This window comes from Parasteatoda tepidariorum, chromosome X2 (assembly GCF_043381705.1).
Source record: "Parasteatoda tepidariorum isolate YZ-2023 chromosome X2, CAS_Ptep_4.0, whole genome shotgun sequence".
Lineage (NCBI taxonomy): Eukaryota > Metazoa > Arthropoda > Arachnida > Araneae > Theridiidae > Parasteatoda > Parasteatoda tepidariorum.
This window is the reverse complement of record NC_092215.1, coordinates 5,115,348-5,128,297: the sequence shown is the minus strand read 5'-3', so window position 1 is coordinate 5,128,297 and position 12,950 is coordinate 5,115,348. Positions and strand designations below refer to the sequence as shown.

The 12,950-nt window shown below is 28.2% G+C and overlaps 1 protein-coding gene across 2 annotated transcripts in view; it reads left to right on the top strand.

The window, feature by feature from the left end:
- The first annotated feature begins 765 nt into the window (after positions 1-765).
- Positions 766-12,950, top strand: part of LOC107453508 (lysosomal Pro-X carboxypeptidase) — a 36,699-nt gene continuing 24,514 nt past the window's right edge. The window contains exons 1-4 of one of the 2 annotated variants that reach the window (XM_071188434.1): positions 766-879; positions 5,675-5,815; positions 9,163-9,264; positions 10,543-10,724. In XM_071188434.1, coding sequence (XP_071044535.1) covers positions 5,798-5,815; positions 9,163-9,264; positions 10,543-10,724 — 302 coding nt within the window. In that variant the 5' untranslated portion in view covers positions 766-879; positions 5,675-5,797. Of the gene's footprint in view, positions 880-2,462; positions 2,722-5,674; positions 5,816-9,162; positions 9,265-10,542; positions 10,725-12,950 lie in introns of those variants that run through there. The other variant, XM_016070376.4, reaches the window with a different exon arrangement.

The window sequence follows — 12,950 nt, the reverse complement described above, 5'->3', positions numbered from 1 at the left end:
AAAATAAAGTTTTGAGATTGGTGGTAAATTTTACAAAAAATTTCAAAATTTCCATTAAAAAATTTAAAGAATATTTTCTGTAAAAAATTAAATTTATCACCATTTTTAAAATAAGTTTCGAAATACATAAAAATGTCTGCGACGCTATAACTTTTTTGGGCTATAGCACACTTCTGATTATTTGATATCTAGCAAATAATTAGCATTTTATATTTTTCAATACATTTTTAGACATTAAATCTGAAATTAAATTTTGAAATTAATATTTAAAGAGCTGGTTTTAAATGAAAGGATAGGTATAATTATTTTCAGAAAATATGTGTATGTTTACGAAAATTTTAGAACATTTTTTAAAAAAATTTGCGCGCACCAAAGCATGCTAAGTCAAGAGCATAGGTCGCGCTGACATAAGCATTTATAAAATGTGTTTTGGTTTTGAGTCCAGGAACTAACACAATGCAATCGTTTTATTTTAAAGTTAAGAGATGAAATTGTTTATTTCGCATTTGTTTGTAAAAGCTTGTTTTATTTTGATTATTTGGTGTCGTGATGTTTATTTACGTCGCACTAAAACTGCACAATGGGTTATTGACGATGGTCTGGGAAACATCCGTGGAGTGGGGATGATCCGAAGACATGCCGTCATAAATTTGATTCTCTGCAGAGGGGATCCACTTCCTCGATTTAGACATGGATCTGAAGGGGAAGCAAATTTTCTCCGGATACCCCTCAGTCACCGACTACATGATTTTTGATTCCATAGATTTGATGAGCAAGTATATCGCCTGGTCTTGGTGTGTTTTAGCAGAGTCAAGGACCAAACCCCAGCCCTTCTAGTCCTATTCTTTTAGCCACTGGACTACCGCGGCTCTTTGACGGGTAATGTATGGATTTTTTTATGATTTTCTGAACTGTGGAATTAATTTAAAACTGGTTTCAAACAATAAATTTCTCTATTATTTGTTGCACATACAAATGCAGGCTTGTGCGCTCATCAAAAAATAAGGCTATAGTGAGCCCCATTCAAGCTGTAGATGTTGCAGTTGTAGTTCATTTACGTCGCATTAGAGCTGCACAATGGGCTGTCGGCGACGGTTTGGGAAGCATCCCTGAGGATGATCCGAAGGCATGCCATCGCAATTTTCATCCTCTGCAGAGGTTATGGCACCCCCACTTCGGTAGCCCGACGACCTGCACGCGAAGTCGAGCACTTTACGGTAGAACAGTTTAACGAGGACCAATACCGCACACCCTCGGTCCCTACGCAGACTGATCCAAGTGGTCACCCACCCGCACACTGACCGCAGCCAGTGATGCTTGACTTCGGTGATCTGCTGGGAATCGCGTCTTAACGATCAGTTCACTGCGGGACTTCAAGCTGTAGAACAGATAGCACAAGTAATGGAGCATCCTAAGCTCACGTGATTCGCAAATGTGATCGCACGTCAATGTGATTCCCGCATGCGCAAGCATTTTATCTGACATGTAATAATGTAAACAGTTGCATGTACGTTTAGGGTAATCTTATGCTGTGTAAATTGCTTCTAAAAAGGAACTACAGGGTTACGGTGAGATTCGAACTCGCTATCTCCATGTTACAGAGCGTTTGGCAGAAAGGCATTACTAGGAAGCACCATTTCATATGAAAGAATGGTTGTCATGGGAAGCTATAATATCCATTGATTAATATTGTATTAAAATATCCATAACTCGAAAAATTTATAAAACATTTAAACAGAAAGAAAAAGTCTTGCAGTGGACTGATCGTTAAGACGCGGTTCCCAGCAGATCAGCGAAGTCAAGTATCACTGGCTGCGGTCAGTGTGCGGGTGGGTGACCACTTGGATCAGTCTACGTAGGGACCGAGGGTGTGCGGTTTTGGTCCACGTTAAACTACCGTTCTACTACTGTTATACCGTACTGTTCTTCTACTACTGTACTTCGCGTGCAGGACGTCGGGCTACCGAATCCCTTCTGCAGTGGATCAAAATTGAGATGGCATGTCTTCGGATCATCTTCATAGATGTTACCCAGACCGTCGCCAATAGCCCATTGTGAAGCTCTAGTGCGACGTAAATACACTACAACTACAAAAAAAAAAAAAGAACAATAATTTGATTCAAAATTCACAAAATTCAGAGCACAGGTTGAGAAGTAAGGGCTATGATGTCGATCCAATTAAGCTTATTTTTCTGTCTTCCTTTTTTAAATGTTTAATCTTTTTGCTATCTTTTTTAATGTAATGCTATTTTTTAAGATGGTTGATTTATGAAGACTCATTTTTCTTCTCTGTAATTTCCTGTTAATAACAGAAAAAAAGATAATTTCTCATTTTAAAACAAGGGCATGACTTGGCGACTGTGTTTGTATTTCTTGTTGTGTCACTGAGTTATATTTTATCAAGAATCTCATATCAAATTTGAAGGCTAGCATAAGTAATACAGTGATTATTTGCGTAATGAGTGACCCAGAAAGATGTACTTTAAAAACTTCTACTTCTTCTGCTGTTTTGATTTGAGTTTCGGTTCTGCGCGTGATCACCGGGATATCTGAATTTAAATTTGTTATGAAGACAGTTTGATAAGTTTTATTCCTTATTTCTTACATTTTATGTATATTTTAAAGATGAAACTTTTTATTTCTAACTTGCTGCTGATAGGAATATTGACTGTTAGTTATTGTGTCGGATACAAGTATGATATAAAATATTTTGAGCAACGGGTACTGAAGTTTTACCTTTTCATGATTATAATTAAAGAAATTTATAAAGTGTTTTTTTCTCACCTTTTGCTTAGTTTATTTTAAAAGTTTTGTTCATCACCATATTTCTGAAATTATCGCTTTTTATTTCTTGGAAATCGTTGAAATTATTAGAAACGCTGTATCAATAATTGTGAAACGTTTTGTTAATTATTTATCTAATATACTATTTTTATCCCTCTTAATTTTTAATTATTTATGTTATTTCCATGTACATTAAATGAGAACGTCCTAATGTATTTAAATTTAATTAATATTTAATTTTGCTATTGCATTATATAATTCTTGAGATTCTGTTAAATTCTTAAAAGAGATTTTCTTACCACAAAAACAGCGTTGAAAATGTAGAGTTAGACTTTTTCTATTAAAAACTTTAGTGTTATATTATTGTATTTTTATTTTATCCCTTAATTTATATTATTTTTTATATTATGAATAGTAAATTTTAAACTGAGTTGAGCTTTTTGAAATTTTTTTTGTACTTTTTCTATTGTTAAAATGTGAATTTCTTCTTTCTGTTGACAATTCATATTTATATGTATGAAGAGTTTGGAGCAATATAGCGATTCAAATTGTTCAGAAGATTTCTCAAGTATATATCTGGAATTAATATTATGGAATAGTTAGATGTAAGAATGTAACATTAAAAAAAAAGCAAACAAATTATAAACTGTCCTTAGCTCTTTATATATTTCCTTTACCTTTTGGGCAGTAAAAAGAATTTTCTTTTCTTGTGTTTACATTGGAAAGGTAGGGGGGGGGATATTTCTGTACATTACTTTCAATATTCAGACCTATTTTGTTGAAAAGTTTTTAATTTCACATTTACGAACCTTTTTGTAAAATGTCATTACTATTAATTGTTAATCTAAAATGAAAAAAAAAAATGCAGATTTGTAGCATATCTGTTTCGGAGAATTTATCCTGCATGTCTTGTGTTCAGTATATTTTTGACTTGGAGAAGTCATAAAATATATGTTAAAATCTTTATATTTTAAATGCTTTAAATTTATTGTGATGAAATAAAATCATTGAATAAGTAAAGTAGTGTATGCAGAAAATGCACCAGTATTGCTAACTACTTTCAAGAAAGCTTTTTTTTTTCCAAAAAGTTAGCTTTTCCTATTCATGAAAAAAATTGGTGAAAAAAAATTATGTTTATGGTCTAGTACATAGACCATGATCATAATTTGATAAAAATAAATTGTTTTAGAAAAATTATGATAAAAACAGAATGTTTTTTTTTTTTTTAGTTTGTTTGAAAAGTAGTTATTAAAATGAGGCTTTTTCAGCATTTCAATTTAAAAGTCTATACAAAGATATCTGCAAAGAAAGGGCAAGAAAGTTTAAGTGATGCATATTGCTTGAAAAAAATAATAAAAACAGGCATTTATATTGGTTTTGAACATTACTAGTGTCTTGTTTTGCCATAATTAAAATTTTCTGTGTTTTAATAATTAAATTATCTATTTTGTAATAGATATGATTTTTATTTTGTATCATATTAAATGTGGTCATATTATATTCTTTAATTTAAAAATAATAACACTTTTTTTATTTTGAATTTAAAAAATAAAAATTAGGAACATGGGAAGGGACATAAAAACATAGGAAAGGAGAAACTTCTATTCATTTTATCAATTTTCTCCTCGTGTGGCTTACTTGAACATTGCAAATGCCAGTAATAATATTTCATAAGTCCTATGCATAAAAAAGCTTAAGTAAATTAATTTTTTAAAAATAATGTTACAATTTAAATGTTACTAAAATCTTTAAATCTATTGGCGATCAAATTGGGCTACAGGTGGAGTGGAGTAGAATTCTCTAACTATGGCAACATTTCGCATACTTTCACCATTAGCATTTGGAGAGTCGTAGAAGAAAGTATGTTAGTTTCTGTCTTGATTTTCAAGTAGATTAAAAACTTTTTAAGTTAGGAAACTATAAGAAACTGAAAAGGGCATTGAACATAGTTTTAAACGAAAGCGTTGTGGAAATTTAAAAAAATTATTTTTGGCAATTAAATATGAAGAAAGGTGAAAATATCCTAGTATATTCCTATACAACTAAGAAGAGGAGGAGAGAGAAGGAAGTAGGTTAAGACCTCCCTCAACTGATCTTCTCCCTAGATGGCGTATTCGAGTGTTGCGATCACGAATATTTAAAATCCTGTTTTATGGAATTTAAATTCAATATTACTATTTTTGAAATTTGCATATTTTTCAGAATTAAAAAATTAATAAATGAATAAGTAAAAATATTTATACATGATTTTTGAGACATTTTTATGCACTTGTTTCCTGGTTGCACCTCTTTGAAAAAATATTTTTGTAAAGTTAGTTAAAAAATATATACCGTACAGAAGAGTTAAGTTTTTTTAGATTTTTTTATCATAAGCATTGTAGAACCCATGAATAATAACCATCATTAGTTTGTGATAAACTTTATTTTTTGATTATATCACTGGCAGTTTAGTAAATGGGCTAAATTGGCAGAATGTTTCTTCCCAATTCACTATTTTCCTATATAATAATATGGAAAAACTGGTTTTGCTATGCGGAAAAGACTGCAGGTTAAAATACGACATTCTACATGCAAAATCAGCAGTGGTCTAAAAATAACTTAATAATTACCACTTAGAAAATGATATCTATGGATTTTAATTAATTCTAATTTAATTAAGATTTAGAAAAAAATACTGTAATTGTTCATTGTTTATTCATTATTTAAAGAATTTTATAAAGAAGTTTTGACTTCATTTTTTACTATTAAGCATGTAAAAATTTTCTTTACTTATTCCAGTATAAAAAGAATTTCTAAGCTACTAAAACAATTTTAATTATTATTTTAGTGATTTATGTGAATGTTTAGTTGAGTATAATTGAAAAAGAATTAACTAATGGTCCTTCTTTAGGTGGATCATTTTGGCTATTCAAACAATGACAAATTTCAACAACGGTACTTGATTAATTCTGATTACTTCAACTCAAGAAATGGATCTGTATTTTTTTATGCAGGGAATGAAGGAGACATCGAAATGTTTGCGAATAATACTGTAAGTTATATCAATATAAATACAAATACTTAATTTTTTTTTTATTTTGATTAATTTTGATTACTAGTTTTATTTTACTTGCAAAACATTATTTAAAGTGCAATTTTTTAAATTTTATTTTATGTAGAGTTTTGCAATTTCTGATGATTAAGAAAGCTTTGAACTTTATTTAATTATTAACTTTTATTCTTATAGTTTAGTACAAGTGGTAAGTTTTTTTTAGAATTTTATTTTTAATCTTGATTTGTTTTATTAAGCTAAAAGTAATTGTAGACAAGAATATTTTTTATTTCTTTAATTTTTACTGTGACTCAATTTTTTAATGATTAAATACTGTATGTGTATACTTTGTTTATTTTTCTTTTGTTGTCCATTTAGACACTATTTAGTTTTTGTTTTCTGTTTAACTTGATTTTGCCCGTCATTAACAAAGTGTTATCGTAATTATAAGTGTGTATGTATAAAAAATAACACAATTTTCTTTGGAAGAGGTAATTAGATTTTAAACTTTGAAGGATAACTGATATGTTATTTTGTTTATAGTTCAAATAATTTGTAAATTGCTATTTTATTATTTTTTCAAATCATTAAATATTTACTTTTCCTGTGTATTTTTAAATTAGGACTGCTTTTATGACTTTCAATAGGGACTATCTTTAAACAAAACAGGAATTTTGAAGTCTTAGACCCTCAAATCTATAATTTCTAAATTTCAGTGACGTTGCAGATTTACTTTATGAGTTCATCTGTTTGGCAAATCAGTTGATTTGTTTTAAACTATCTGGTGTATAGATTGAGAAACAAACGTGATTCCTGGCTCATAAAATTGATTGTGTTAATCTTTTTGGTGTGTAACTTATGGACTATCCAGTTTGGCAATCCAGTCCAGGGACACAAGAAATGGAGGGTAAAATTAATATAAAAATGCAAGTGGTACCTGTCATTTTGACAGAAGCAAAAAGGAAGGTTAATGTCCCGAAAAAAAGCAACATTTTTTTAGCCTTGTATGTTTGTGTTAAAATTCATTTTGGATAGTTATAATTAATCTTTATTTAAAAACTTCTTACTTTTAAGGGTGTGAAAACTTTTTTTAACAGCCTTTAATAAAGTAAGAAATTTGACAATGTCTTACTTTTGTTTCACTTTTGTGAATTTTTTATATTAATACTGTGATTAAAAACTTAAAATTTTAGAATAAAAATTATTGCTATTCTAAGTAAAATGAAGTTTACTCAAATTAGATGCTAATTTTTTTTAATTTTAATTAAAATTAAATTAAAATGCAAATGGTTTATTCAGCATTCCATTACCTAGAAATTTGTGATAAAAAATCAATAGTCTCAAGGGTGTGTCCTAATATTTAATTAGGTATTTAGTAATATTATTTGTGTTGATGTTTCTTGTATTTTTATATTAATTCAAATTAAAGTGAAATTTTTTTTCTTTCATCCAAATGTAATTACTGTGTTGTTATCGTGAAAGACCAAAATTAGTGAATGTTGACATCCATATAATCACTTTTGTGAAGGTTTAAAAATATATATTAAATTTTATTATTCCTTTCATACACTAGCAAAGGTTGACATTTGTTATGCTGAATTGTTGGGAATTTTTTTTTTTTGATGTCATTAGTTCTCACTTACAATGTCAGTTTTCAGTGATACGACAGCAAGAAGGAAATAATGGAAGACAAACTTTTTCGTCAAAGAATCATTATTGAATTTAGACATTTTCTTTTATAGGATCAAAATAATGTGCTATAGGATCAAAATAATGATATTAATTCTGACATTCATCAAAGGGACTGTGAACGTTGACTTTCACTGGAAGAGGTTATTTATCTAATTTCAGACTCTCAACAAAACATAGTGATTGGAAAAATCATAGTACATAGTTTGCATAATTGTATGCTCCATAGCAGAATCATGGTGACACTATTGCAGAGCATTACAGTGTTCTTGCAGAAAGATTTTTCATTTGAGAAGTAAAAAATTTTTTTTTATTTTCTGCAGAATTTTTCGAAAGTTGTTTTTTTCTGCAGAATTATATTAGAAAGATACCTTTCTGGCACATTGGAAGGAAAAGAAATAGTGGTGATTTTCCTATTTTCATTCGAGAATGGAAAAAAATATTGTCAATGACTGACTGACTTCCCCTTGAGTTTCGTATTAATAATATTAAAGAAAAAATTATGAAATTTTGAAACTTTAAAAGATAGTTTGCTCTAGAAGTGTTCTTTTTTTCATTTTTTTAAAGAACACCATAGTTTATATTTTAATAAAATATGAGTGTGAGTGAGGATTTTGTTACAAATTCTGATTTGTAGCAAAAGAATTAATTAATCATTGCTGTAAATTTGTCAATTATTTTTTTAATTTGGGTGAAATAAAATCAATTCTAATTTTATGATGTGATAATATGCATCTGAAAATTTTGAATCACACATTTGAGTCTTTACTTTATTGCTCAGAAATTGCACCAATTCCATCGTAAATTTATATGGTGTTTTGATCATTTTATAAGGCAATTATTGCTATGAATTTCAACTTAGTGTTTTTGAATCCCACCAATATCTTTCATTACTCAGTTATTAGCATTGATATTCCCGTAATTTTCTTTAAAAAAATATCAATATTATTACAGCTCATGAAGTTCAAATCAAGCATTCAAGAAATCACTTTTTGACAAGCCCAGTCTGCTCCGATATCAGCGTTAATGCATATTGTGTTTTAATCGTTTTTTGACAGCTATTACTAAAAATTTTCACATTAAGAAAAGTTTTCCACATAGTATTTAAAATTCGGTATTTTTTATATGATATTTATTACAACTAAATCTCGAAATAAAACATACATTTTAGGAACCTCTTTTTAAAGAGTCTGATTCACATGATTTCATCATCAATCTGTTTTTAGGTAATTGCTGCAAAGGTTTTAATGATTTTTAATTATTTTTCTGTAATGATGATTTAAAAGATTAAAAAAAGGAGACAATTGGTACCTTTTCCTTCATACGAAGTTCAAAAATATCGCCCATAATATTAGAATAAAAACATATTGCATTTAAAATTTAAAAAAAATTATATAAAATTTTATTCTATACAAGCAGATTTTTTTTTGTGAACACAATGCTTTTGTTACAAATAAACAATAAAAATAAAATGTAACGACTTTATTTTTATTACTCATTATCATTTGTATGCTTTAAAGTTAGATTTGGATGTAATTTAATAGGTTAAATTATTATTTGTAATTTATTTAATAAAATAGTAATATAATTTTTGTTCCATTCTTTTGTCCATGTAAGAGTAGTTCTTGATATGTTCTCAATTTGTTTTAACATTTCAGGGGTTTATTTGGGAGAATGCTGCTTTGTTCAATGCCCTCATTGTGTTTCCGGAACATAGATATTATGGAGAATCTTTACCCTATGGAAATAAATCACTTAAAGTATTAATACTTGTTTTTATCTATATAACCTTCATAATATTTTGTGTAAGCTTTATTGTATCAAAAATACCAATTTTTCTTGTGCACATTTTGTAAATAGGATTATAATTTTATGTTAAATGATGATAATCTAGAAAATGTTTGTTGATTTAAAAGCATTTTAAGTTTGAATTAGGTTCTAAATGAATACTCCTGAATGTTTGATTAATAAAATTTTGTACCAGCTATAATTTTTATAATTTGCTATAGTTTTAGAGGATTAAAAATGTCTTTGTGTGATATTAACATGCCAAATATTCAATTCACAACTGTTTTCAACTATTTTTCATTGTGGACACATATCTCAAAAATAAAATTAAGGAATAGCATGTTTAGATGTGCGATATTAAATATTTCAACAACACTGTAATTAATGAGGCAATAATAAGCATTTTTATTTTTCTTCCAAATAGGTTTACTTCATGTCGTATGATAGTGTGCATGGTCGTATGATAGTGTTAAGTACTTATTTTTGTTTGTATGAAGCTAATAGCAATCTTAGTCTGTTGGTTTTATTAGAATAAACGAAAATCAGCATTACAGGACAAATGTTCTATTTAATCTTTTTTTTCCACTGAAAATCATTGTTTCTACTCTACTAATGAAGCAAAAACTGAGAAGAATTTTAAGCTGTTAATGTATGAAAAATTGTTTATATGATTTTTTTACTATTATTTTTATCTGTCTTGGCTTTTAAGCAGAAAACATTAATTATCAGCCAAACACAAATTATCAAATGAGAAGAAAAATTAAGTAATTACCAAATAAAAGAATATGTTACCAAGTAGCAATTATTTTGCACAGCATGTTACTCTAGACACTATTTCCAGTTTAAATCTGAAAGAAGTATAAAGAATATAAGGAGTAAATAAGCATTGAGAAATAAAAACTTTAAATTAGGTACTGCTTTTTATTATAACTACCACGTTTTCTTATTCCTTAGACTGCTTAACCTCAGAAAGTATTGACCCTCTTTTGTTTAAATTTTCTTATTTAGTTTCAAAATATACTTGAACACGATGTAAAAATTTAATAAAATTATGCTGTAATCTTTATCCAATATTTATTTTTTGCTTGATTTATTGACAAAAGCATTTTTTTCCCTGTGGCTCCTTTTATTATAAATGTTACATAACTGTCCTAAGTTTTTTCTTCTTTAGATACCTGTCCTATGTTTAAAAGGTTGTTTTTTCAAGTTTAAAAAATGGCTCTTTTTTATAATCTTTCCTTCTATTTTAGGAGGAAAAATACCGGGGTTACTTAACCTCTGAGCAAGCACTTATGGATTTTGCTGAATTAATTTCTTATTTGAAATCTACCATACCTGGAGTAAATAAATCTTCTGTCATAGCATTTGGTGGCTCTTATGGTGGTATGTTAGCTGCTTGGATTCGAATAAAATACCCACATCTTGTTAAAGGGTGAGTATCATTTAATTTCATTTTTTAAAACTTCTTTGACTGAATTTCTTTTGCTTTTTGTTGCCAATATTAATGCCATATTTTGAATTGAACTGAGAAAAGTGACCACAAAATAAATTTATTTCTTAGTCATTACAATTATTAGATTTTTTGATTTGTACTTTCCTTTTTTTGCACCTCTTAATAAATATTTTTTTTATAAAAAAAGAAAATATATACTAAGTTAAGAAATGCCGATCTATGTCTTTCTGTCACATTATCATATCTCACAAAGTAAACAAATTATTTCCTTGTCAATATAAAAAATGCTAACAAATATATAATTAAATATGGCAGACATGTATTTGTTTTTGATTCAATTAAGGTTTTAGAACTTGCATTGTATTGATTTCATATTTTACTATGCATCTTTTATTTAAAGTATTTTATTATTTTTATAAAATAATATTTAGTAGTGATATACTTTGCACTAAAATCTGAATAAAATTTCAAGTTTAAATAAAGACAGTTAAAAACAGCTGCTTCAGTAATATAAACAAGTTCCATCATGTGTGCCAAGGCACTAAATTTTTCCATCTTTGTTTTGGGACTGACAATAGTACTTGCATGTTGCATTGAAACAGCAGTGTCTTTAATTCTTTTTGTTTTCCCTTTGTGTCTTTACCATTGTAGATAAGCTTAAAGATAACTTTATTTTTTCAAGACTATATACTTTTTGCTCCCTATTTTAATATTTTGGTATTGGAGTTTAAAAAATCCAAAACTTCTTTCAATTTCATTGCTCTCTTTAAAATATTATTTCAATATATGCTGAATAATTAGTAAAAATGAATACTGAAAACAAATTATAATACATATACCGTAATTTTGCGGAGATAGGCCGCAGCGTTATTGATTTAAAACTTGAAAATTTAACAGGAAGGCGTATCTAACGGGACGGCCTATAAATGAATGAAGAAAATCAGGGTGGGCCCAGTGATAAAGTAACTGTAAAACAAATGCTCCCCCCCTGTTCTTTCCAGGAAATATGACTCTTCCACTTGTCATGGATGCCTCTCTCCACTCCCCTTTTTTCTTCAGCTGGTTGTTAAAAACATGTGAATGTTGGGTAAATAAAGCATGCTGATGAGCTTGGAATGACCTTCAATAATCTTACAATTAGAATGTTCAAAAAGAATTTCAAACTTTCCACTGAGGGTCAGTGCAGAGGGAAAAAAGCAAAGTGTGTGAGAATTTTAGACAGGGATAGAAGAAAGACCGTCCTAGGCGGAGTCAGTTGAAAAAAGAAACCTGATTTGAGAAGCGAAAATAGAGGGAGAAATTGCTAAAAATAGAAACTTGTTTTAAATGCTTGGGAGGGAGCTTTTTATTGTTTTTTTTTTCATTGCTGATTTCGATCATCTTCCTCAGCTTATTATTATTAGGTTTTTTTTAATCGTTTTATCTTCAGTTCCCATGCGTTTTTGTTTTATTAATATTTTTCTTTCGTTAATATTTTTGTTTCGTTTATACTATTTTCGTTTTGTTTTAACATAACTTGTATTTAAGTTATCCATTCTAAAGGAAATTAAGAGGAAAAATTCCCATTAAGAGGAAAAATTATACCGCTGGGTTTAAGCTGTCAGCAATTAAAAGAGAAAAAGAAACTATGATAAATGGCTTCAAAAAAGCGGAAATCATCCCGGGACAAATGAAACCGAAAGTGACAGAGATTAACCCGAAATAAACAATTAAATAGTAAGCCTAATTTGCTGTAATACAGAGAGTTCTGATTTTGAGGAATTTTTAAGTGCAGTGATATGAATATATAGTGATATGTGATATCTAAATAAATTATTCTTAAGTTTTTCTTTAAACAAAATTTTTTTGGATTTATCGTTTATTTCTAAAACACGATTTTGGATTGTTAATTTAAAAGTAAAATCGTTTTATTTTTAAAAAATTTCATACTTATTTTAATGGTTTATGATATATTAATTATTTTATTTATATTTTAATGGTTACTTAACTTTAAAATTAGAAAATTCTTAATTTTACTTAGAAAATTATTAAAATCTATTTTATATACTAGGATTGTTTCTATTTTTTAAAATATTTAATATCCTTTTATTTATTTTTATTTAACTATTTAAATTATATACATATGCATATTTAGAGCATGTGTTAAGTCTTTAATCAATACCTGCGTTAAGTTCAAAATTCTTTAATTGTTAAAAATTCGGCGCG